Consider the following 26426-nt stretch of genomic DNA (forward strand, 5'->3'; position numbering starts at 1 on the left):
TCGAACTCACAGAGATCCGCCTGCCTGTGCCTGCCCAGTGCTGGCATTAAAGGTGTGCACCGGCACCGCCCGGCATGACTGGATTTCTTTTGGTTTCCTGAGATAGGGTCTTGTATGGAGCTCAGGCTGGCCTTGGACTTTCCTTTCTCCTATTTAGCCTCCCATGTATGGGGATTGCAGATGTGTCCCACTAGACCTGGCCTTTTATTTTCTTAAGGAAAGAAATAGAGCTAGGGACATAACCAGTTCATAGAGTGCTTGCCTAGCATGCACAAGCATTGGGGGTTCGAGCCTCAGTAGGGTATTGTCTGGGTATAATGGTGCACACCTGCCATCCAGCACTAGAGACGTGGAGGTAGTGGGACCATAAGTTCAAGGTTACCCTTGGCTTCATAGTAAGTTCAAGGCCAGCACAGGCTACATGAAACCTTGTCTCACAAAGCAAACAAGACATAAGGCAAATTTATTTAAACTGAAAGGATTGTAGGCCGAGACTGTCTTTCTCTGAGGATGTATCTGTGGCCCGGGTTCTTCAGAAGATAACAGGGCTTGGTGGGGCCTTGTTCTCTCTAAGCTGTGGATTCTGTGTCTCCCCCATTTGTGTTTCACCACCTGGTGCCTGGGGTGGGGTGGGTCCCAGAGTAGTCAGAACGGCCTGCTAAGCTCCTAGGATGGGGACAGCACAGGCACTCCCACGGTCATTTCCAAGGTAGACCTATCAGTCCCCAGGCTCTGCTGGCTTGCAGAGAGATCTGGGGTCTGTATGCCTTCTGCTGCCCCCACATCCGCTGCAATGAAGCCTGAAGCCTGAGCATGGACTCAGCGGTCAGAGCCACCCCCAGACCTGTCCATGATCACAAAGACCACCTACAGCTGTGACAGGACACCCCAACCAATCCAACTTAGGAGGAAAGAATTTATTTGGCTCATACTCCAGGGCCCATGCCATCATTTCAGGTAATCAAAAAAGGGATTTGAAGGAGTTCATCACATCCGCAGTCAAGGGCAGAGAGAATGAACATGTGCTTGCTTGTTAGTGATTGGCTAGCTTTTCCACTCAGCTACAGCCCAGTGCCCAAATTCAGGGGCCGGTGCTGCCCCCTTCAGGTGTTATTCCCACGGCAATTAAGTCAATAGGGACAATTCTCCAGACCCACAGGCCAACCTGACCTAGACAATCCCTCATTGAGACTTGCTCGCCCCTTGATGCTTGACTGTGTCAAGTTGACAATGACCATCGTTAGAGTATGACCTCATCTCTCTGCACTAATGGGACTCGTGCCTGTGTGTGTGGTTTTCCCTTATCCTCAGAGCTGCTCCATACTCAGATCTGTGCTTAGGCTTCCCTGAAATTCCGACTGCCCACCACTGTCCTGAGTGTCTCGCTGTGTTGCACATACACGGAGAGGCCGAAGGACAGTCGTGGTCGTTGTTCCTCAGTCACTGTCCTCCTTGGCTTGTGAGACATGGTCTCTCACCAAGTAGACTGGACAGGCTGGTTAGTGAGCCCCGGAATCCACCTCTCTCTCCCTCCCCAGAGCTGGGATTACACATGCATGCCTGGCTCTATGGTTTGTTTTGTTTTACATCGATCCCGGGGAATAGAACTCAAGTCTCCATTTACGGACCGAGCTATCTCCTCTGCTCCCTCTTAGCTTGATTTTCTACCTAAGCAGATGTGTCCATCATGCTCAAACTGGAAGGAAACTCTAAAGAAAAGTCAGTAGGTGGAGCAAAAGTATTTGTTCTCAAGCAGATGACTGCTGATTGGCTTCCTCCAGGAAAAGGGTTTCCTACCAACTGGAAAGGGGCTCTGGAAGTTAGTGGGGGCAGTCCAGAATCCGGGCTCCAGTTGTTCATTGATTGGGTTTAGGGAGCTACCTGCAACCCTTTCCTCTCTCTTTGGAAGTAGAGTGGGGTCCGGATTGAGGATCCCTGGCTATTCTTATTGTTGGGGGTCCATTTGTCAGTTATGAGAAGACAATACACTGCTCCATTCTGCCACCCTCAGTAGCCTGAGGCATTCTCTTAGACTTTTAGGGACTTTAGTCCTGGCCACTTGGGATTGATGGCTTTGATGGTGAAAGGAATTTCAGAAGTAGCTGGTATAGTAAAGTGGACTTGGTTGGCTTATTAAAGGTATTTTAATATAGGCTTCCAAGAAGGTGCTCAGAAGACAGTAGACACAGCCTCACGGGGCAGGGGTGCTTCTCAGGGGAGAATATGGGAAGTGAGATGTTCCCCAGTGTGGGTGTGAACTCCTCAGGGCACAATAAATGATTAGCTGTCATAACATTAGCCATATGGACCCTTCTGGTGTCTCTCAAGTTCCATCTCAAAGGTTGCTAAGAACTCTCTCTCACACACACATACACACACACACACACATTTTCCTTCTCTTTTCCAACCTTCTGGAGGTGCCTTGGATGGGACGATATCTTGATAAAGGGAAGCTAGGAGCCATGAGGTGACACAGAGGGTTAGTAAGTGCTCTTTCTCTGAAATGGGCTTTCTGGTGAGATTCCCAGAATATTCCATCCTTGTGGCTAAGATGGGAGAGAAACCTTAAGTAGTTGTCAGTTACCAGGAGATTCTTGCTTGTCTGCTGGTGAGTGGCCTTAGCCAGATGCCTGGGGAGGGGCTTCTTTCTCTTTTTGTACCCCCCCCCCCCGCTAAACTTTCCCTACATTTCTATCTTGCCTCACTTTGATGCATGCCCTGCGGCTGTTCCTCTGGTTGACACAGAGCCAAGAATCTTTTCTCCCAACAGAGACCAGAAGTGACATTCTAGAACCCTTATCCTATAAGCTAGACAGCCCCTGACTTGTTCCCATGATGTCAATGCATCCTGGACTGGAGCCCTGTGGGAGCTGGGTCCTGCTGGCTCAGCTGGCTGGGTCCTTGGTGTGTGTGTGTGTGTGTGTGTGTGTGTGTGTGTGCATGGGGGACAAGTGTCTTGGCATTCAAGAAGCAGGTCTTCAGGGGAAAGTAACAGCAGCTAGTGGGGGTGGGGCCAGGGGGTGGGGGGAATGGCCAGCATCTTCTTCATGAACCTCGGAGGCTCTTGGTCCAGCTGGTTGGTTGCTGTAGACATTCAGTAAGCATATAAACGAAGCCAGGAATGTAGCTCTATTGGTAGGAGTGCTCGCCTGAATGAGTAAAGATCTGGATTCCATTCCCAGTACCCACTAAATCACCCACTACACCGGGCATGGTGGTACAAGCTTGGAATCCCAGCGCTCAGGAGGAGGGCCGGAGGATGGGCAGTTCCGGCTCATCCTTGGTGAGTATGAGGCCAGCCTGGGCTGCAAGACTAAAATAGCCCTGAGCGCAAATGCAAATGAGGAATCAAAGTAAGACAACCATGCAAGACTCCACCTTGTGGAAGTTTCCAGTAAGGGCTGTCAGTCTGGAGAAATCAGGGAACCCCCTGAGAAGAGGGGCCAGATGTCTCATTCCTTTCCAGCTTGAAAACACTTGGAACCTCTGTGAAAATCCTTATCAGACTGTTCAGCATGGAATTAAAGATTACACAGATTAATTAGTTACACAGATTCCAATCTAGTCGCTAAAGTCAGGTCAGTGGCATCTCCAGTCAGCATGGCCCCCACTAGTCTGTACTGTCAAGCCAGCCACAGGATTTATTCTGTAGAACATCTCTGAAGTTAGAAGTGAGGACACAAACCTGGGTCTGGTGAGTGACTGCTAGAGAGTGGTGTATGTATGTGGGTGGGGGGTGGGGGGGCGGGGGCACTGGAAAACTTTCAGGACCCTGTAATCCCAGTCTTGGCAGCCAGGGGCAGAAGCAGAGGCAGGGGTAGAGAGAAGGGCAGAAGCAGAGGCAGGGGCATGGCAGAGGCAGAGCCAGAGGCTGGGACAAGGGCAGAGGTGGGGGCAGAGGTAGGGGCAGAGGCTGGAGCAGAGGCTGCAGCAGAGACAGGAGCAGAGGCAGAGGCAGGGGCAGTGGCAAAGGCAGGGACAGGGGCAGGGACAGAGGCAGAAGCAGAGGCAGGGGCAGGCACAGAGGTAGAGGCAAGGGCAGAAGCAGAAGCAGGTGCTAAGGAAGAGGCAGTGGCAGAGGCAAGGGCAGTGGCAGAGGCAGGGGCAGAGGTAGAGGCAAGCTAGGCAGCCCAGCTAGCTCCAGGTTCAGTGACTGTCTTGAAAAACAGGATAGAATGTGATATGAGAATGACCGCTGAGGGTGACCTCTTCTCTCTCTCTCTCTCTCTCTCTCTCTCTCTCTCTCTCTCTCTCTCTCTCTCTCACACACACACACACACACACACACACACACACACACACGCACAGACTGTGAGACAGTCTGGAATCAGTCCCTAGTTCCTGTCTGTGAAAGAGAAGACACTAAGAGTCAGGCTATGTCACAAGTAGAGGACACCCCTGGAAGCCTCAAGCTGAGGTCGCCTCAGCGGCTCACCAGGGAGACTTTGGACGGCTGTCCGTGGTGCTGACTGATGAGGGCTGGATCAGTGGAACTATGTGGACATCTAGTGGCTGGCTGGGGAACTTCTCCTCTTTTCTGAGCAGTGCAGCAAGGCCGTCCTCCCCTCCAACATACACTACAGGGACAGCTGAGGTCACACCTCACACCCTCCTTTCCTCTCCCCAGTCTTGTGGCCAGTCACTAATTATTACGGCACCATCAGCACCCTGTTCCGGGACATGGGAGATGGCAAGGAAAGGGACAGAACTTCTGCCTCCCAGCTTAGTTTTCTAGTGGGAGATGGTAAAATACAAACGGCAGAAATAACACGCTAGGGAGGAAAGAACCGCGAGAGAAACAAACTGAGGACGAGGAGGCAGGTGGGGCAGTGTGTAGAGAGGATTGTGCGCACTGCGCCCCCTGCTGGCAGGAGAGGGAAGCAACAGGCATGGGAAGGCCCAAACAAAGAGCTCTTCCGCTAAGTTCAAGGCCCCATGGAGGAAGTGGAATGGTTGGCAGTGGGGTGTGCGTGTGAAGAGTTTGGGTGTGACTAGAAATAGAGGTGTCTTTCCGCTTTATATTTTTTGTTACCACACCCCACCCATGTGTGTGTAGACACACATACATATTATTATGTGTGAGTGTTTGTGTGTGCCAGGGCATGCCTGTAGAAGTCAGAGGACAACATTAGGTGCTGGTTCTCACCTCTCACCTTGTTTGAGACGGTGTCTCTTGTTTGCCACTGGCCAGCGAGCTTCCAGGATGAGTCAGCTGTCGCCATGTCCCATCTTGCCACAGGAATGCTGAGCTCACAGACTCACAGACCCGTGCCAGTGAGTCTGGCTGGGCATCGCTGCTAGGGGTGCACACCATCTGAGCCACCTCCCTAGCCCACGGAAATAAGTCTTTAAACTGTTGTTCAGACAGTCTGCAGCCTGAGAAGACAGTGGCTTCACAGCCCAGAGGTGTGCCTCCCATCTCATCTCCAGCGGGCAAGCTGTACAGGGAGAGGAAGCAAAGGCAGCCAGGCATTCATTCCGTGGAGTCTCGCCCATTGGGCTCTGTTTCTCCTTCATCATTTTTCCTCTCTCTGTGTAGCGTGGAGGAAACCTACCCACTAAGAGCCTCAGATTCCTCCTGAGCCAGCTGTTTGGATGGCATCCAGATTGGAGGTTAACTCAGAACAAACAACCCATTAGCAGTGTGTATGTGCAGGTTCCTTCTACGGAATGAAGCCTGTTATGTTCGTCTGTAGTCTGTAGACTTGTTTGCCTAGACTGTGAAATGTCCACTTCACATCGGTGTGTGATCTCTCTTCTTTTGCAGGGTTCAACTCCCTTGTCGGGGGAGTGATGGGCTTCTCCATTCTCCTGAGTGCAGAAGTGTTCAAACACAACGCGAAAGTCTGGTACCTGGATGGCAGCATCGGTGTCCTGATCGGCCTCACCATCTTTGCCTATGGGGTCAAGTACGGCTTTGTTTTCAATCTTTGATCACTCAGGGGGCAGGGATACTCTGAAAACCCTTCTTTCCCCCACCCCTTTTCCAGCTAGGAGATGAAGAAGGGTCTGATGTTTTATTTCTTTGTGCCTCGGGCACGAGTGTGTGTTTGCTATTCCTGGGGAAATGTGAGCAAACATCTCCCCACTCCAACTAGGGCACCAGAGCTGGACCAAAGTGCCAGTCCTATCCATGTCTCGCTTGGTGCAGGTTCTTGGACTTATTCACAGGAGCATGGATGAGGAGCTACTTAGAGGCATGCAGGTTTTCTAGTTGACTTTCTAGTGCTGTGATCCACACAATGACCAAAAGCAGCTTGGGGAGGGAAGGGTTAATTTAATCTTGTACTTCTGCATCACAGCAATCAATGGGGGCGCTCAGGGCAGGGACTCAAAGCAGAAACCTGGAGGCAGAAGCTGAAGCAGAGGCCATGGAGGCGTGCTGCTTACTGGCTTGCTCCAACATGGCTTTCTCAGCTTGCTTTCTTACAGAACCTAAGACAACCTGCCCAGGATGGATGGCGTGCCTACAAAGGGCTGGGCCATCCCATATTAATCATTAATCTAGAAAATACCCCTACACCCTTACCTACAAGTCAACCTGAGGGAGGCACTTTCTTAATTCAGTCTCCCTCTTCATGGATGACCCCAAATTGTGTCAAACTGACCAACAAAATGAAGCGCACAACTGCCCAGCTCAGTGGTGACCTTCAACCAGCGCCCATTGGAACGCCTCACCCTAGTGAGCTCCTCATAACTGCATAAATGCAATAGCCTGCAGATCACCTTCCTATTCCATGTACTCCCGCATATCCCATGAGGCCATGGAAGCAGCTGGGGCAGAATGTGCGCAGCTGGGAGGAGGGTGTGGGACAGGCTAGTGTGAAGGCTGGGATCTCAGGTGGGAGTCTGATGACCCATCCTGCCCCGTCCTTCTCTAAGGGATGTCGACAGGCCAGCTCTTGAGGGTCGCCTGTGGGTCACTGTCGCTGCCTTGACTATGAAGGCGGTGGGTGTCATGCCGAGAGGACAGGGCTGCACAGAACTGACCTTTCTCACGAGATTGGAAAAGGCCTCATGGGATACAGCCTTCCCTGTTGGGTGGTCTTCTATGAGTGAAGCGGGAACTCTTGGAAGAGAGAAGCCTTTTACACTTCAGACATTCATTTTACTCTTCCTTGTTCTTTTTTTAAAAATATTTATTTATTCATTATATATACAATATTCTGTCTGTGTGTATGTCTGCAGGCCAGAAGAGGGCACCAGACGTCATTACAGATGGCTGTGAGCCACCATATCGTTGCTGGGAATTGAACTAAGGATCTTTGAAAGAGCAGGCAATGCTCTTAACCGCCTAGCCATCTCTCCAGCCCCCTTCCTTGTTCTTTTATGCACTAAATGGCCCACTTTCTTTCTCTATATTGTGGGTTCAGAATTATTATTACTATTGTTATTGTTGTTGTTTGTTTTTAAGACAATATGTCAGGCAGTCCAGGCTGCCTCAGAGTCACTATGTAGCCAAGGATGGCTTTGAACTTCTGATCCTCTTGCCTTCATCTCCAGAACACTATAATGAGGGTCTCTGTGATGCCCAGGTGAAGGTCATCTGAGCATCCTTCCTGTCACCTGATGCCATGTGTACTGCTGGGAATCAGAGGAGGCCAGGCAGAGGCAGCCCTAGGCTTAGCAAGGCTTTACAAAAGGGACCACTCCTGGGGCTGGAGAGACGGTTCCGTGGATAAAGGTGTTTGTAGCCAACCCTGACGATCTGGGTTCAATCCCCAGGACCCATATGATTAAAGGTAGGAGAGAACTTGACCTCCACAGTTGCCCTGTGGTGTGTGTGCAAACTACGCACGCACACACACACACATACACACACTAAAATGTAAAAAGAAAATTTAAATGGGTCTACTCCATGCAAAGGGTCACCCAGGAGGGAGGCAAAGCCATCTTAGCATGGGGTCCACTTACTGAAAAAGTAGCCCAATGCCAGTCCCTGGATATGGCTTCTAAGTCTTGTCTTGTCCTTAGGGAGAATTGTTCCTGTCGAGGTGCTGTATTTTTAAAAGTTAACTGATTCCTGGCATCCACTAGGGTACTGTCCATATTTTGAGGACCTGACAAGTTCTTTTCCAAAGCAGCACCACTGTGTGCATTTCCAGCAGCCATGTCTGAGGTGGTCCTTGCCAACACTTGTAACTATCTCTGGGTTTGAGGACTCAGGCATCAAAGTGAATAAAGTGTCCCAACACCTTACGGTGTGGATGAACTAACATGCCAGATGAACATGAAGGCCATATACTTTTTATCTGCAACTTCCAGAATAGATCCACTTGAAGAGCCACAGATTAGATCATTGGTTGTTTGGGAAGAGGTGTGGAAGACAAAGCAGGGGTGGCCATTAGTGTGCACAGAGGATAAGAAGAATGTTCCGGAATTAAGATAGTGTGGATGGACACACAGCCTCACCGGAAACCACCGAGCTGTCTGCTTTGAAAGGGACAATGATGTGGCATGCAGGCAGACTTAATCACAGCTAGACTCGGGGGCGGGGGGAGCTCAGGTGGGGAAGCACAGCTATGTGAATTTGATTCCTGTGACCCACATTAAAAAGGAGAGCCAGCTGAGGTGGAGCATGCCTGTAATTCCAGACAGGAAGACCATCATCGCCCAGCCACCCCGCCTAGCCTGTTTGGTGCGCTCCAGGTAAAGATGAGAGACCCTGCCGGGGAAAATCAAAGTGGACAAACAGACAAGGTTATCTGACTTCCACAGCTCCCCCCTCTTCCATAAGCACACACCACCCATGCACCTGAACACACAGGAAAGGACACAGACGCACATATACACAAATAACCTCCGTTTTCCCAAGCTCTCCTGGTATCGAGGTGACCCTGCCTGTCTTCGTTTATGCAGGCTCCTCATCGACATGGTGCCCCGAGTGAGACAGACGCGTCACTACGAAATGTTTGAGTGAAGGCGGCTGAAGGGGCGGCAGGGATGGCCCCGGGGAAGAACGTCACCATGGCGACGAGAGGTTTCCACGAAGGCAGTTGGTGCCAATATTTAACTGCACATCCAGTTTCATTTGGGGAAGTTTTCGTTCATAGAGTCTGTCATCACGGGATGAGGTCGGCCTGGAGGCTGCGCCTGCCCTACGTCTTTACTCTGTTGCCCACTGTCAAACACGTTAGGACGATACTGACCATGGGAAGGGCTGCCGCGCTTCCCAATCTTGAGCCGGAAGTGACATTTTCTATTTCCTGGGGTCAAACAGTTCTTGAAAGCAGGCTTGGGTCTCTGCTTGATAGGAAGCCACCTGTGGCGTTTACTGTCAGCCAAAACCAGATAGTAGCTGACCGAGTCACCGCCAACCAGATAGTAACTGACCGAGTCACCTCCCACACGCGGCCAAGGCGCCTCCAGGGTCACACTCCTCTCTCCTTGCAGCAAATCCCCTCCTAACGTGAACCAACCCATTTCATACACTTTTACTAATCTTGACACTAAGAAGATTTGTTCAGAGGGAGGCCATTCTATTTTTTCAAGTGTTTAGTGGCAGACCAATGAGCTTTGCATGGACAGGCTGCGTAAGCACCCAGCCCTTTCTTCCACGTTCAGAACCTGCCCATCCATGAAAACCCAGGAACCATTTTTGAGAGATGTGAAACTCTATACATTTATTTGTAATAAATAATTATAATCATTACCTGCATCCGCATATCTCTGTATGTTGTGCTAAGTGGTCAAGCTGCCACACGGTCTGTGAGAAGTAGGTCACTCGTCCAGAAGGAGCGAGATGTGTCCCAGCTTACGGAACGTGAGGTGTAAGTGCTGCAGACATGTACCCTGTGCCACCGTGTTCTGTAGCTGGCACAGCCCTGCCCAGCGGGGCAGCCGTGTCAGGCCAATAAAAACCTTTACAATTTGTATGGTATAGAGAGGTTGTATGTGTGAGCTGTTAGTGTTTGTGCCAACATGTACGCAGTAAACATTGTGAGCAGGCTCTCTCTCGTGCTCTCTCTGTGGGGGGTGTGTGTGTGCGTGCTATCACTCTTATTCCCCAGGAAACCAGATCTCTCCCTGAGTCTGGAGCTAGGCTGGTGTCCAGAAAGTCCCAGAGGTTCTCCTGGCTCAGCCTCCCCCAGTTCTAGGGTCTCAGGCAGATGCGGTCAAGCCCTGCTTGAATGTTGGGGATTTGAACACAGATCCTCATGCTAGCAAAACAAGTGTTTCTAGCTGCCGAGCCATTCCCCAAGCTCTCGGAAACATTTCTGACCTAAGAACTTTGAATAGGTGACATGTAATTGTGGCCAGGAACCCCCGTCCAAATGAATTCCCCAGTGGGCACCAAGGGGTCTCCTTCTTTGCTCGTTCCCCTAGAGTGTGCAAGCATGTCTGGGGAATGCAGATTCCAGAAATCTGTCTGCACCTTTCCTGGTAGTCAACAGACTTGGAGTTCAGGGAGTTGAGCCTCGCATGATGGTGAATTCCATGGTGCTTTTTATTGTGAGAATTACCCAGGAGGACCCCTAATTTCAGAGAGTGCCTTAAGAATCCCAGTTCTCCTGCCTCTGCTTCCTGAGTGCTGGTATTGCGGGTGCGCACCACGTCCTGAGTGCTAGTATTGCGGGTGTGCACCGCCAAGTCAGTTTATATGGTGTTGGGATTCAAACCTGGGGCTTTGTGTGTGTCTTAGCCAGCTGTCCGCTGACTGAGATCCCCGGGCAATGCTCATGGCCCACAGATGCCCCGCTCCAGGCTGCTTCCTCTCTTTCAGGTGAATGGAGGCGCTCTGCCTTTTACCACCCCACTCGGACAAAGTTTTAAATGCACCCCACAGTCAGAACTATTTCTGAGAAAAAAAAAAGTCTAGCAGTTCATTTTCCAGTTCAGCTCCTTCAGTGAGAGTGGAAGACGGAAAGTATGCTTTCCATTCAGTATTGCGGTGGACATAAGGGAAGAGTACGTAGTGGTAAAGCCCTTCTCCTATTCGTGCGTGCGTGTGTGTGCGTGCGCGTGCATGCCAGACGTCAATTTCATGCGTGGTACCACAGGATGCTGTCCATCTTGTTCTATGTGACAGCGTCTTTAACTGGCCTGGAACTTGCTGGTTTGGCTGGGCTGGCTGAGTAGCGAGCCCCAAGGATACACCTGTTTTCGCACCTCCAGAACTGGGATTACAAGTGTGTTGCACACTTGGCTTTTTCCATGGCTTCTAGGGATCAGACTCCGGTCCTTGTGCATACCCGGTAAGGGCTTTCCCACGCAGCCATTTATTTTCCTGGCCCCAGGTCATAGGTTTTCTATCCATGCCAACCATGTTGTCTCTTCGAGAACTGGGGTTTCAAGCATTTGCCATCATGTCTGCCTTTTTAAAAAGTGGATTTTGAGGCTTGGAGCCACGTACAAAGCAGGTGTTTCCTGAACCCAGCTATCATACACTCAGCTATCGAACTCCACGGCTCCCATCTATCCGCTGCTTGACCTTTGACAGTGCGCTGGCGCCAGGAGACGCAGCTTTAGCGCCCCGCCCCAATCACTACCACCTGTCACACAAGAAAAGTTAATTGAAAAAAATTAAGTTCTCCCGAGTTTTTCTACAGCACAGGAAAACAAAGCTGTATTCTGTTTGCCTGATACAGCAAGCAGGGGACAGCGACACCTCACTGACAGCATCCTGTGACTGAGCCCCGGGAGTGACAGCAGGAAGCAGTGTGCTGGGATCCATCTGGAGACGCAGACACAAACGGCCATGACAGCAACTACAGCAGAAGAGACGCCACCGTGTCCTCTGGCACTGTGGCTGCGTTATTTTCTTTAATACTCGGACTGGGTTCAAGGTGGAGAGAATGATGTGCCCCATGTCTGCTGTGTACCCACCACATCTGCATGTGTGTCCCTGCTGCAGGGGTGGGGGTGGGGTGAAGGCAGCCTAGTGAGCATCAAAACCTGGGGCAGAATGAAGCTCTGAAAAAGAAAAATTCAATCATTTCATCCCTTAAACGTAAAATCATTGACTGGCCAAGAAGAGCTGGAAAAGCACCCTGGATTCCAGGGAATTCTCCTCCCCCTTTCCTACCTGAAATCCACCCAGATGTGTTGGCCAGGGAAGAGGCTAAATCCGCAAAACATAAACAGCAAAGTGGTATTCAAGTCACCTCTGCGTCCAGTTGTGAAAGAAGTCAAAAATCCCTGCCGTGGGGTCTCAGGTCTCATGCGGCTCCTTTGGGGGAAGTGGTGGCCTTTTTTTTTTTTTTTTTTTTTTTGCGACCAGGTCATGGGATTACTCTTAGATAGGGTGGGAATGAGGCAGAGGTAATCAACCTGCTGGAAGCCACCCTGTCCAGCAGTGGGCAGCAAAGGATTTCCCAGGAACTGTAAATTCAGTTCATTCTTTCCCTTAAACAAATTGGTTCTATTATCGCATTATAGAGGAATAAAAATTAAACTCTAATTCAAGGAGTGCAACTTGTGAGAGAACTTTTAATTTTGAGCTCAAAAAGTTCCCCAAAGAAACCCCTGGAATGTTCCAGAACTTATTGGTGGATTCAACTTCCTTTAATAAATTCTTTCAGTCTTGTTTCATGGAGTGCTGAAGACTGACATATTTCCCAATCAGCACATTCAAGAAAAACGGTATAATTCCAGTGAGCAGAGTAGGCACAGAGCTGAAACATTTGGAACAACAAATTCCTATACCATTGATCAACTCAACAAGATTTTTGTGTAACCATCATGTTTGAATCAACAGATAGGGGGTGAGCGCAGGTCTTTATTTCTCAAGTTTTATGATAAACTACTAATATCAATATTGAACATTAGCCAGGCTTTCTACGAGCCAGGCACTGTGCTATGGGATCCCCACAGAACCCTAAATGCTAGGAGAGCTAGATTAATTCTTATTTTCTGTATCCAAGACTATACAGCTAATTTGGTCTTTTGCTATATGTAAAAAAAATCCAAACCAAAAAAACTTGACTTTGCACTTTCTGTCGAAGGCAACAAGAACGAAAGGGACTCCTCAGCTCCAAGCCGCTGGCTTCCTGAATGACTCTAAATCTATTTCTGCCACCTGTCTACTCTAACGAAGACATACCCTGAAGCCACACAGGGACAGATGGGATAAGAAGAAAGCCAACAGGGAAAGGAAAATAGTTTTAAATAAATAAAAGAGTCCAGGCTTGGAATAATAACACACGTAGCCGAGCCTGTCGTTAGCAAAATCCTTGGCTTTTCTTTTTCAGCCAAGAAGTTTGGGAGAGGGTGGCGGTGCCTAATCACACACAATCTAGGTGAACCACCCTGGTCCGAAGCACAGCACACACTCACCTATAGACGACATACAATTTCAGTGCAACCCAACTCACTGATCGGTCATTACCGTGAGCAGTCCTGCAGCAACATCCACGTCCATTCACCAAGGAAGAGAAGAAAGGAAGTGAACATGGCTCACCTCCATCATGCTAAGTAGTTGAAGTGTTTGGGGGTTACTGCTTCCACATAGATGACCTCAAAGCTAATCTCCTGTCTCAGCAACATGTCAGCCAGGGCCGGGGTGACAGGAATGAGGCCCTTCACTACCTTGGTCACTATGAGGTCCTGAGGATGCCAGCTAAGGGATTCCTGGCTCCCTCAGCCCTATTCTGGGTGTGTGTGTGTGTGTGTGTGTATACAGACACCCCACACTGGGAACATATACAAACACACACATACACACTAAATGTTTCAGTCTTGTGCGCACACATACACTGGGAACATAAATAGCCATGTGTGTGCACACATACTGTGGATATATGTAGTTATCCCAGGCTGGAGCAATCTGCTGTCAGCCTTCAAATTCCAACCCCAAAGAGAAATGAAGACATGAACCACCAAACACACACACACACCCCACACACAGCATCACCACCACAACAACAAAAACAACAAAAAAAGGCAAATATTTCCAAACACTCACCAGGCACCTAAAACAAGTGATTCATCTCAGAAACAAAAGTCTAAAACAGACAAAGCAAAAACTTCACATTTCCTTTTGGACAGGAAATCAGACCGCATACAGAAATGCCCGAGCTTCGGACTGGGGTCCAAGCACTGGCCCTCTCGGGAGTTCTTGCTCTGCCCTCTGGTGAGAAGCATTCTCTCTCTTAGTGAGTTACATAAAGGTTTTTCCCTAGGTTAAGAGCCTAAAATCACACAGGGGAAAGAACTCCAAAGACCGGTCAAGATCTGACGGCAGTGCCAGAAAACACAAGTCCTGATTTCAGGTTTCTCCCCTGCGGAAGGTTTGATCACACACAGGCCGAGGTTTCTCCAGGATCATCAATGCTTTGTCAGTGCGGTGGGCTCCCAGCCAAGGAGCTGGGTTCCTTCTTTGCTGATGTCCATACCCGGCAGGCAGAATGCCCCACCCCCCACTGTCAGTTTCTCCTGGAGGGTCACTTGGCCCCACACTTTGCTAACTCTGGGCCCTGGGAGCTGGTATATATTAAGGGGACACCCCACCTGTTGATAATGCCCTTCACAACTAGAGTGCAGCTGGTTAGCCTCAAGAGCTGGAGCCCCAGGGAAAGTGAGGCTTGCTTCTGGCTAAAACTGGAAGAGGAACTTATTCCATGGGAGAAAGAATGCAATTTGGGTTTTGAGTTGGAGAGGAGGAATAGGAAGGTGGAGAGCGCCTGAGCTCAGGCCCAGGCAGCTTCTGCAGATGGGGGCAAGGCTGCCTCCCCTCTCCAAGATCCTTTACAGCCATCTACAGCATGGGGAGCATTTCAGCATGGGGCACCCCTGCTGGTTGAATGCCAGCACTGTTACCCATAGCGTGGTGGACTCAAGTGGAGAGGCCTAGGAATTGCAGGTCTGGAAACTAGCAGATTCCCACAGATCTGGTGTGAAGCCAAGAGGATGGCTCTCAGGGAAAGCCCTTCCTCACAAGGAGACGGCCAGTTTTCTTCCATCCTGCAGCGGGAAGCTGCTTTTGCAAGGCTTAATAGGCAGGTTTCATAGCTAGGCTTTTAAACTTTTGCTTGCCTGGTGGCTGGACCTGGGCAGAGATGATTCTAGCCATGTCTTGGAGAACTTGTCAGTCTTAGGATAGGATCTCCTGACATTCCCCCTCCCCACTACACTTCTTTCTCTAGGACTGAAGCTTAGCCCCTTAGCTGCCTATCTCAGGGCCTAAGGAAAAAAAATGGCTGGAGGTGTAGTTGGTGTGAGAGGCAGGAAGATCAGATTCCCCAGACCTCAAAGTCCCATGCCCCACCTCTCCCCACCTTGGTCACCAAAAAGCCGAATCCTCCTTCCTGTTGCTTCTGGACAGCTCCGCTAGTCCTGGGCCTTGCTAGGTTTCTCAGTTAGGCAGAGGCTCCACCTGGCCACTAGGAGGCACTGGGTAGTACGAGCAGGCCAGGAAGTCTACTCCAACAGCCAGGGGCTGGGCTGACAATACTAACAACTAGAGGTAGAAGAGGGTTGGTTCATTCGCCAGCATGGAGAGAAGTGTGGGAGGTGTCTCCAGAAACTCACAAATGTACAGAGCACAGAAGCAACGCTTCAGCAGTGAAGGACATGCACAAAAGGGCTCCAGGGTGTGAAGAGTGGGGATCTCAGCACGTATGAGTAGGCTAGCCTGCTGACGGGCCCTCCACTGGGCTGCCCAAACTGCTTGGAATAGTGCTTCAAGTAAAACCCACCTCCAGGCTCCGGCCCTCTGTAAGCCATGCCCACTGGGGAGCAGCCAGAAAAACACCTAGCGTTCATTCCAAACTGTCCTCACCTCCCCAGAAACCGTCAAGGTTCTGGGAAGCCGTCTTCCCTGGAATTCAGCAATAGCGGACATTGATGGGGACACAGTGCGAACCCTTCACGCTGCTAACTCTAGGGCTGTTGTTCTAACCCAAACCTTAGCTGTTCTGAGGCTGGAGACCTCCCCCCACCACATACACACACACACACACACACACACACACACACACTCTAAGTTCAAGGGCAGCTCTTGGGGTCTTCAGTTTCCACTTTCCTCCTTAGAGCGAGGCAGGGCCAGTTTACCACGGAGGCAAAGAAGAATCACACAATCCCATGTTTCCACAACAGAGGAATTCTAACCAGAAATCAGGGCCAATCTGTGAAGGTGGGTGGGGAGGGGACACATAGGAAAGCAGCCTCTCTGGTTCACAGCCCAGCCTGTCTTTGGCACTTGGCAGGGCCCTCACGACACACAGTCACGCGTCCCCATCAAGGCTATCTGCCTTTTAGCTGCCACCTGCCAAGCAACACACAGGATCATCAGCTTAGGACGCTGCTCTGACAGGGGCTGGCTGTGTTTGCAAAGCAAAAAAAAACCCCAAAACAAACAAAACAAAACAAAAAAACCAACTGTTTTCTGAGACAGGATCTCTGGCCTTGACTTTGCTAAGTAGCCAAGGCTAACCTTGAATGTTTGATCCTCCAACCTCCACTCTTTACCTGTGATTACAGGTGTTCACCTGGTTTTATGTAGTGCTGGGGATGGAACCCAGGGCTCCATGCATGCTAAGCAAGCATTCCGCAAACCAAGTCACATCCCTACTCACAAATATTTTTTTCTGTGCTGCCACCTGCTGTCAGGAGCCAGGCTCCCACGGCTGCTGTCCAGCATGCCACCAGCCCCTGTGCATCCTGCATGAGGCCAGCAGAACAAGAAGATCCTGAAGATGGGTGATTAACAGTGTGGGGACAAAAAGGAAACTGGTCGACCCCTTTCCTCCCTCCCGACCCAACCCCCACCCTCCCAAATAAATAAATTAATAGGTTTAGGAATGTCCCCAAAGTTCTTTCCAATCGGCTCAATTCCTCTTCCTGTTCTGTTTTCAGCTGAATGCATCTCCAGACTTTTAGCCTTCCTTTAAAAAAAGAAAAATAACCCCGGAGCAGCTGCCTGGACACTTTCCGGGAGAGACAGGACATTTGTTGCACCAGGGAGAAGCCAGGCCCCTGGTCTGACCTCTGTTCTCTTGCGGTTTTGGTGTAAACTCCTGGGATGCGCTGACTGCAGCTGGAGAAGTACCAAATCCAAGCCCTGGACCAAAGAGTTTGGGCTCTGGTCAGAGTCCCTGAATGACTTCGGCCCCCCTGGCCCTGCCCAGCAGAGCCACCTCTGCCATCTGAATGAACCCGGGGTGGCTATGCTATAGGCAGTCTTTGCAGAGGGCCACTTGGCCCTTGATGAAGTCCCGGCAGGGGCAGATCCTCTGGTGTGTGGGGTGGGCCCCGGCACAACTGAAGAGCAGGAGATCCCCTTGGAACACACAGTGCTTGCTCTTGGGGTGGAAGGATGGCACCAGGATGTCCTTATACAGTTCTGAGCTTTGGCAGGTCACTCTATACCTAAGGGGAAGAGAAAGGTACATGAGGCAGAGGTGCTAGGGCAGGACCTGTCTACCCCACATTGCTGGATCGTCTGCTTTGTGGTGTGGGGGCATATCCCATTGCCCTGCTTTAGAGATGGTATCCTCCGCCTGACTCTGAAGTTCTCCACATCTAGGGAGCTCAGCCATGCAAAGAAAAGCACGCGTGCAGGGGACCAGCTCTGAGGCTGGGCTCCTTGGGGGAAGCGTTATCTGTCGTGGAGAAAAGCTGAAAGCAGCCTGCACACTTGAACAGGGAATGAACATGCTGTGCTTTGGGACTCTGTGCAGCTGCTGGAAAAACAATGGAAAAGAAATGTGTGCCCCATCCAACGTCTGGGAGGAGGCAGGAAGTGCAGGGTGAGAGGTGGGGTGAACATGGTGGGTGAGAGCCAAATGGGGCTGGAGAAGATGGTTCAAGCCAGCAAAGTGAGGGCTGTGCAAGCATGAGGACCTGAGTTCCATGCCTAGGACCCAAGATAAACAAAAAAAGCCAGTCGGGCGGCATGCACTGGTAATCCCAGGGCTGGAGACCACTGGGACTTTATGATTAATTAGCCAGCCTAGCCCATTTGGTGAGTCCCAGGAAAACGGGAGACCCTGTCCCCAAAAGCAAGGCGGATGGCATCTGAGGAATGGTAGCTGAGGTCTTCATATGCATATGGATATTAGTGTACCTACACAAACATATGTACACACACACACAAACACACATACACACCCCCTAGATCTACACACTGATGTGCAAGCAATGACCACTTCTGAGAAGACCAGGACAAAGCAATGTACTACTGAACTAGTTTTAGATGTACACTGAATATTTAGCTGGGAATGGTGGCTTATACTGGCAATCCCAGTTGAGTACAGGGTCAAACTGGGCTACATAGTGACTTCTAGGCCAGCATCTGCTACAGAGTGAGACACTGTCTCAAAGCAAAGCAAACACCAAGGAAGAGGTTGGCATGGTGGTTCATGGTGGTCTATTATCCTAGCATTTGGGAAGTGCAGACAGTAGGGCCAGCAGCTCATGGTCATCACCAGTTGTACAGTGAGCTCAAGGCCAGCCTGGGCTACATGTGACCCTGTCTTAAAATAAGTAGAAGAAAGGGGGAGAGGAGAAAGAGGAAAGCGAGAATAAGGAGGAGAAAAGAATGTCTACTTTTACTCCTAACTGCGCTCTACACAGTTAGGACCCTTACTCTGGGTTGGCCAATTGGGGTACCCTCTGAAGAACCTGGGAGCCTATGTTTGTCACTTGTGGTGTTGCGATGACAAAAAGACTGATCAGAGTCACTTAAAGTTTCAAGTCTGGCTCACAGATGCTTTGCCAGTTTTGTTGCCAGAGCCAAGAAGAAATTCAGTGCACCCGAGAATATTCTTATCCTGCAGATAAGAGGACAGAAGTGACAGGTAACCAACCCCAGACCCACGAGAAGCTGGGTGTGGCAGTGTGGCCTGTAACCTCAGCCCTCCTACTTCAGATGGGAGGCAGACACAGGACATTGCCTGGGAGCTCACAGGCCAGCAGTGGAGAAAACAAAGAGCCTGTTTCAAACAAGGTGGAAGGTGGGGAACAGCTGCGGTTGTACTCTGACCTCCACATGCAAGTCATTGTCTGTGCAAACCCACACTGACATACATAAATGCATGCATGTCCACATACATCATAGAAACAGACATCATGCACACACATATCACACAAATCCAGGTTATACACACATCATATGTATATGTGTGAGTGTGAGAGTTGAGCTCTTTCTGGGCTGCAACCTGCTCCCCCCTTTCCCACATTGTTTCCCTGAAGCCCACAGCTGGGAGAGCAAATCCAGGCACCTCTCAACTGGACTCTAAGGCAGAAGTACAGAGGCGGCAGGCCCTGTGTCCTCCCACCATCGAGGAACTTACTTCAGCAAGTCCTTTTCCTTGTTGAGGTGCTGGAAGAAGGACGGCTCACAGATGAGCTGGTTCTCCTGGCACACTTGCTTGCAGGACTGCCCGGGCTCAGCCAGCTTCACCTGCAAGGCGCTCAGGGGCGGCCACATCACCTGGCCATGGCAGAAGTCCTAGAAATGAGAGGGAAGCCATCATCAGCTAGGGGACCAAAGACACAATGGAGCAGCTTCAGTCTCGCCACCAAGCACAGGAGGCACCACGTTCAGAAAGAGTGATAAAAAGGACACAACCTTGGGACAGGTTGTGGCCTCTTTAAACACCCGTTTCCAGGCCAAGGATGTGCCTCAGTAGGAAGAACGGCTTTCTAGCTGCATGAAGCTCTGGTTCTATCCCCTGCACTGGATAAACCAGGATACACACATAGCTGTAATCCCGCTCTTGGAAGGCAGAGGTGGGAGGATCAGAAGTGCAGTGTCATCTTTAGCTACAAAATGAATTTGAGAACGGCCTGGGCTAGAGGCTCTGTCTCAAAATGCACCACACACACACACACACACACACACACACACTTCCTCATTCTCCATGAGGACCATCTTTGGGACCATTCCCACTAGTTCTGACTCCTCCTTTTGGATTCTCCAAATACTACACACAGTTCATGCCTGCACTAAGTCATGGGTAGCACAGTCCTGTGGGTCTGGATGCTGTTACTAAGGGAACGGCATGACTGTGCAGGCTCACAGTATGTTCAATGGAAGTGCAGTCTATACTAATGGCTACTGTTCTTTGCCATTGTAGTGTGTAGAACGCTTGCATATGACAGCTGCCCATCCATCAAAATAGCTGTCAGACAGAACCAACAGTCGAGAGACGCACCGGCATCTGGAAAAGCTTACAGTGTGTTCTTGCTAGTTAACGTAAGCATCTTTACTTAAGTGCTCAGGAGTGAATGGGTACCTCTCACAGCCCTTAAAGACTGTAATGGAGAGAGTTTCGATCCAGCATACACAGAGTTTCCTAGGTGACTAGACAACAGGGGAGGGGTACCAGCTATCATACTTGTCTCCTTGCTGTGACAAAATGTCTGCCAAAAGCGACTTCAGGGAGAAAGGGCTTGTTCTGGCTCACCTGATGGGACAGTCGTCACGGTCAGGAGGCCAAGTGAGAAGAGCGCTGGTGCTCGGCTTGCCTCCTCTCTTTTACCCAGGTTATGGGACAGGGCCACCTATATTCAGAATGGCTCTTCCCTCTTCAGCTAGCCCTTTCTGGAAACACCCAGAGGTGAACTTGTCAATCCAGTCAAGTTCACAATTAGATAACAACAGGCAATCCACAAGGACCCCTAAACCAGAATGTACCAGAACCAGAGGCAAGTGAGAATTTCTCGGCCTCTTGAATTTGGTGACTAGAGTTTGACCTTTAATATCCTTAAAGGGCCATGAACTGAAAGCTTTGTTCCCAGTGAGGCACTTCTGGGAGATGTTGGAGCCTTTGGGAGGTTTAGAGCCTTTTGGACATTAGGAGCTTGTCTCTGAAGGGATGTAGGAGTCCCTTCCTGTCTTCCTAGTCATGAGCTAAGCAAGTTTTTGCTGTTGTTATTTGTTTGTTTAGATTTACCTTATTTTTAGTGCACATATACATGTGTGTGTGTTTGTGTGCATGCATGTGTGTGTATGTGTGCATGTGTGTGCTGGAATCACTGGTGCTGTAGTTAGATACAGGCAGTTATAAGCAGCCTGTAGTGGGTTTGGGGAACTGAACTCGGATCTTCTGCAAAAGCAGCAGGTATTCTTAGCCACCATGTCTTCTCTGAGTCCCTAGCTGAGCAGTTTTGCTTTGGGACATGCTTGGCCATGATGTACTGCTTCACGACAAACCCACGGCAATGAGGCCCAGCACGGATAAAATCCTAAACTGTACTGATAGAAAGCGTCCCTGTTCTGAGTTCATCATCTTGGGTGTGTGCAATGGCTTCAGAGGGCTCAGTAGCAAACCTAACTTACAGCAGCCTGGGGAGATGGGAAGCCTACCAAGGCTAAACGTTCAGGTTCTGGCTTTTACGACTTTGGTCTCTCTCCTCGGACGGTCCCTGGGCTGTATCCTTGCACCTGGTGTTTCAGAACAACGTCAGAGTTTCCTTTCTCATTCATTCTTACCCTCCTACAAAGCTAAATCTGAAGCTAGCAGACCAGATGGGCCAGATCTGAAGCCTGAGCCCAAGACATTGGCTCTGGGCACAGGCCTTGGTCCCATCCAGCTCCGGGCTCATCTGTACAATGGAGGAACCAATAGAAAAAGAACGAGGCTCAGGGGAGATGGCAAAGGGCAGGCACGCATTGACACCCTTTAAGTTCCCTGGGAGAGTAGCTTCTCCTAGGGCAGCCTCCAGACAAGGCCAGGCAGGCATATGGGGAGTCGGGCTTCACGGATGAACCGTTGTCCTGCATCTGTTCTGGAGCAGGGCAGGAGTCGTTGCAAGGCTCAGACAGTGGGAGCTGCCCTTGAGGCTGCGTGGTGGAGCTGCGGTGACAGCAGCTGTCTTCCCCAGGGCCCTCCCACGCACATGCCTCGCTCAAGTCTGCACTAAACAAAAAGGCCCCCAGGTACTTGCTCTTGCCCATCATGATGGCCAGGCATACTCTTAGGAGTCTGTTCTAGGGACCACAAGGTCCAAGAATGAAAAAAAATAGCATCAAAGCCTTAAACTTAGGAACTATCTAGACAGTTTGAAGGTAACAATTGATCAGAGGGAGGCCATGTTGTCAGAGAAAGCATGGCAGAGGAGGGCTGGCCCCCAGCGGGGGACTTCACAGATGTCTGGCAAGCCCCCTCTACCTGACCCATATAGGAAATGGGAACAGTGACCCCTGCCCTTCTTTCCTGTGCAGTTCTGAGGATGAAAGGGAGGCTAGGTAAGACGGAGGCCGAGTATAACAGTGCTGGGCACTGCAGCGGGGTGGAGTCACTGGGTCACACCCACAGCTTATCTATGACAGCACCACTTGGTTCAGCTGCTCGCAGGGCACAATGGGAATGCAAGTGTGGGGCCCCAGCCTCTTCTCAGCCACGGTGCAATGGCCAGTGGGTGATGGGGAAGCTGCCTCACTGTTGGCCAGCTGCTCCTTCGTTTACACATTCCTCCATTCTACAGATTCTTGCTAAGAGACAGGAACGGGAAGGCGTGCGCCTGGCCTTAGAGGGGCAGTGCACAGTCTAGTAGTAAAAGGTTGGCATTTGCAAAGCCTTGAGAACAGCGAACCAGACGCCTATGGACATGGTGAAGGCCACCTGGAGGCTGGGCAGGGCTGGCTCTATGGGGAGCGGGGAGAAGAGTGGCCGTGGCAGCAATCAGAGGCGGCTTCCAGATGTGGCCTTCTAGGTTGGGTTCTGTAGGCTATACGGGAGCTAGCAGCTTACGGCCAACATGGCATTCTGTAGCTAATCGGGGTGCAGTAAAGAGCTACTGAATGGGACTGCCTGATTTTGGCTTCCTGGAGGCTTGGATAGGAGTAAAGTAGAAAAAGAGGCTATTCCAACCCAATGAGGCATCTCTGCAGCCAGGAGGAGGGCGAAACAGCCGCCACCAATCTGGTTAACAAGCTCACTGGGGGCACGCGCCATCTGCAGCTCCTCTCTCTTCCCGCCATCTTCCTCCCGCCATCGACGCACCTGTCTCTCAGTGTGTTTGGCTATTCTGAAATCGTCATGCAGGGACTAGAGATCAAGAATTCACCAACTGAGCTGTCAGTCAAAGCAGTGCCTTCTCTCTCTCTCTGTCTCTGCACGCCCCACTTCTCCACATGTGTACAAGTATGTGAAGGGCCGAGATCAATGCCTGGTGCTGTTTTTCATCTGAGACTTGGTCTTCTGCTTCAGTGCAAGCAGGCTAGGCGGTGTGTCCAGCGAACCCCAGGGGTCCTTCGTCTCCATCTCCCCATCTCCCCCAGCATGACTGAGTCCAAGCAAGTGCTCACAGGTGCCAATCAGTAGAGCTGACACTTGGGCTGCACAGGAATCCGCTACATCGAACACTTGACCACCAAAGTATATGCAGAAGAAGTGGAAACCCAGGTCCAGGCCGAGATCACAGTGACTGTCCCTCCCAGCACTCCCTGCTGCACTCAAAGATGAGGACAATAAATGTACCAATCGGGAGTGGACAGACACGTGGTAACCTGTAGTATGACGCTCCCTTCAGCAGTGAAAGAGCTAAGTTAGCACTCCTAGAGGCTTTGGACTTTTTCCTATTGGGGTTTTGTTTTGTAAATCGATTATGCAGACCTTGAGTGTGAACTCTGTAGGCATTAATGTGTTACGATGACAACAGGTTTTGTTAAAGAATTAGGTTGGTCCCTGCTGCACGGTTTGTAAAAATGTAACTGAGTTGTAGGGGGCGGGCTTTTTTATTTTGTGTGTGTAGACTTGTCACAGTGCACAGGGGCCACAGGTTCTCTCCTATCACGTGAGTTGTGAGAACTGAACTCAGGTAGTGAACTGGCTGGTTTTATGTCGACTTAATACAAGCTACAGTCATCCAATAGGAACGAACTGCAATTGAGAAAATGTCTCCCTAAGATCCATCTATAAGGCATTTTCTTAATTAGTGATCAATGGGGGGAGGACCACGTCATGGTGGGTGGTGTAAGAAAGCAGGATGAACAAGTAATGGGGAACAAGCCAGCATGGAGAACCCCTCCATGACCTCTGCATCAACTCCTACATCCAGGTTCTTGCTGTTTGAGTTCCTGTCCTGGCTCCCTTCAATGATGGACTACAATGTGGAAACATAATCTGAATAACCCTTTCCTCCCCAACTTGCTTTTCAGTCATGGTGTTTCACTGCAGCAACCGAACCCCGGACCCAACTAAGACAGGTATTAGGTTTGGAAGGAAAACCTTCCCTTCTGAGCCATCTTGCTGGCCCTGAATTGGGTTTTATGCTCTATAAATTATGTCTGTAAATTGAAAACTGTCCCTATATTGATCATTTAGGAACGCTTACATGGTATTTTGTAGGAAATATTTTGAACAAAAGATTCCTAGATTTATTTTTTTGTTTTGTTTTTAGGGACATGGAATCTTGTAGCCCCAAGTACAAGAGCCTCCTGCTTTAGCCTCTCCACTGCTGGATGCTGTTTTCTGGGTTCCAAACAAAAGAAGAGTTACCGGGTCAGACATGTAGCTTAGCCTTGACTGTGTATCTGCCAACCCTACACAATGGGAAGGTGGCATTGGCACTGTTTCAGAGAAGACATAGTAGGCAGTCTGATGCAGGCTGTGAACTCAGACTGGCCCTGCTTACTAGTGCCAACACAGCAGGGAGCAGGGAGGCTGGGTCACCAGCAACTTTCACTGTTAGCCAGTGTCCTCCTTCACCTCTTTGTGAGCCTTTTCCTGTCACCACCCGGCTGGCCCAACCCCAGTCCTCTCCAGAGTCACCAAAGGTCTTATCTTTGTTTCTGGAACACTCCCCAGGGAATTCAAGAGAATCTGGGAGCTTGAGCTGATTCTGCTGCTGCTGTGGGAGTGGGGCTGGCTGTGCAGTGGGGTTGGCTGCACCAGTCTGTATCCTCATAATGCTTTGCATGTGACCAGACAGTTCTTACCAAGCACATCTTGGTGGGGGGTGGGCTGAGCTGGTACAGAGCCTGTCAAATATACACAAAGTCCTGGATTCCATCCTAGCAATGCATAAATGGGGCACGGTGTAACACACCTGCAATCCCAGAATTTGCAAAAACACAGGAGGACCAGGAGTTCAAGGTCATTCTTGTCCACATAACAAGTTCAAGGCCAGCCTGGGATGCATGAGATGCTGTCTCAAACCAAATAACAATGTAACTGTGACCTACCACCCTGTATACGCATTTAAACATTTTTTAAAGTTAGTTTTATTGTGTGTGTATTTAATTGTCATGTGTGGAAGTCTATCATCTCCTTCCATCAGCTGGATCAACTCAGGTTGCTAAGGTTGGAAGCAAGAGTCTTTACCAAATGAACCGCTGCTCTGGCCACAACTCTGTATATTAGAACTTTATAGGAAGCAGAAAATGAGGTTCCCTTCTCTCGCTGCTTCCTTTCTCCTGGAGGTAAATCGGTAACTTCCCCAAACAATGCAGAACGGGAACCTTCACAAGCCTGGACATACTTGGAGGGGGGACAGTCACAACTCATCTTCTATCACTGGGGACTCTCCTGCTAACTCCCTATCAGGTGGAGTCACTCCCCTTTCCGAGTGCTCGTTTCCAAGACAATGACAACATTTCAAAGCCATAACAACGGTTTCAGTGCAGTGGGGCAGGCATGGATGGAGTAGAGCAAGGATTTTCCCTAGACCCAGCTTCCTCCCATGGGGAGAGGGCTTGCACCCCAGCAGGCTCCCAGCAGTGACTCCTAACTGTACCCTGAATCCTGGGGTGATCTTAAAGACTGTGAGTTTAGCCTCATCTGGTTCCTGCAGCTGTGGGGAGCTGTATGTGTGGTGGGGGACAATCTTGAAAGGGTCCTGGGTTAAATGTGCCCATGTTCCGTGTAGCCCACATGGTGGACTCTGGAAGCTGAGCCCTGACTAAGGAAGGCTCCAGTGTGGAAGCCTTCTCCTCCAAGCCCCAGGCTCCCCGCCCCCGCCAGGAGCACCCTCTCTCTGTCCTCCACCCTCTCTCCATCCTTGCTGCTCTTTGAAGATACTCTGCAAACTCTAAAAATATAATGAATGCTCCAAGCTCTAAGATCCAAGGCCTGCAGCTAAAAGGAGACTTATCTGATCCAAAGGGGTCTTGGATTTTATCGTGCACCCAGGGAACATTTGGGGTCTGAAAGAGTTCCTGAGATAAAATAAAAATAGCCCCAGTCATTGCTCATTTATGAGGAATTCGGAGGATGTCTTATAAGAAATGCCCGGAGATGGTTCACTTAGTGGAGTACATGCCCACAAACATGAGAATCTGAGTGTGGTCACCAGAACCCACTTAAAAAAGTATAATCCTAGCACTGGGGAAGCCAAGCTATGGGGCACCTGCATCACAGGGCTTTACACCAAATCTTCAACAAATTCTGGCTGTGCTCAGTTCCCACCATGCAGTTAATCCCGACACTTCCTGAGCCTTACTGTGTGGACTGAGAGGGTTACGGACCCCACCCCATGATGGTCAATAATGTCAACTCGGCAGGATCTAGACTCACCTAGAAGACAAACCTCTGGGTATG

At 50.2% G+C, this 26426-nt stretch overlaps 2 protein-coding genes across 4 annotated transcripts in view; one reads left to right on the top strand and one right to left on the bottom strand.

The window, feature by feature from the left end:
* Tmem163 (transmembrane protein 163) overlaps nt 1-10164 on the top strand; it is a 180216-nt gene extending 170052 nt beyond the window's left edge. The window contains exons 7-8 of the mRNA XM_057769873.1: nt 5768-5909; nt 8860-10164. Of these exons, the coding sequence (XP_057625856.1) occupies nt 5768-5909; nt 8860-8920 (203 nt within the window). The 3' untranslated portion in view covers nt 8921-10164. The remainder of the gene's footprint in view (nt 1-5767; nt 5910-8859) is intronic.
* Nucleotides 10165-16732: 6568 nt separating this feature from the next.
* Mgat5 (alpha-1,6-mannosylglycoprotein 6-beta-N-acetylglucosaminyltransferase) overlaps nt 16733-26426 on the bottom strand; it is a 282882-nt gene continuing 273188 nt past the window's right edge. For all 3 annotated transcript variants that reach the window (XM_057769775.1, XM_057769776.1, XM_057769777.1), the window contains exons 16-17: nt 19233-19390; nt 16733-17307 (exon numbers count right to left, since the gene is read on the bottom strand). In XM_057769775.1, the coding sequence (XP_057625758.1) occupies nt 17109-17307; nt 19233-19390 (357 nt within the window). In that variant the 3' untranslated portion in view covers nt 16733-17108. The remainder of the gene's footprint in view (nt 17308-19232; nt 19391-26426) is intronic.

Source organism: Chionomys nivalis, chromosome 5 (genome assembly GCF_950005125.1).
Source record: "Chionomys nivalis chromosome 5, mChiNiv1.1, whole genome shotgun sequence".
NCBI lineage: Eukaryota > Metazoa > Chordata > Mammalia > Rodentia > Cricetidae > Chionomys > Chionomys nivalis.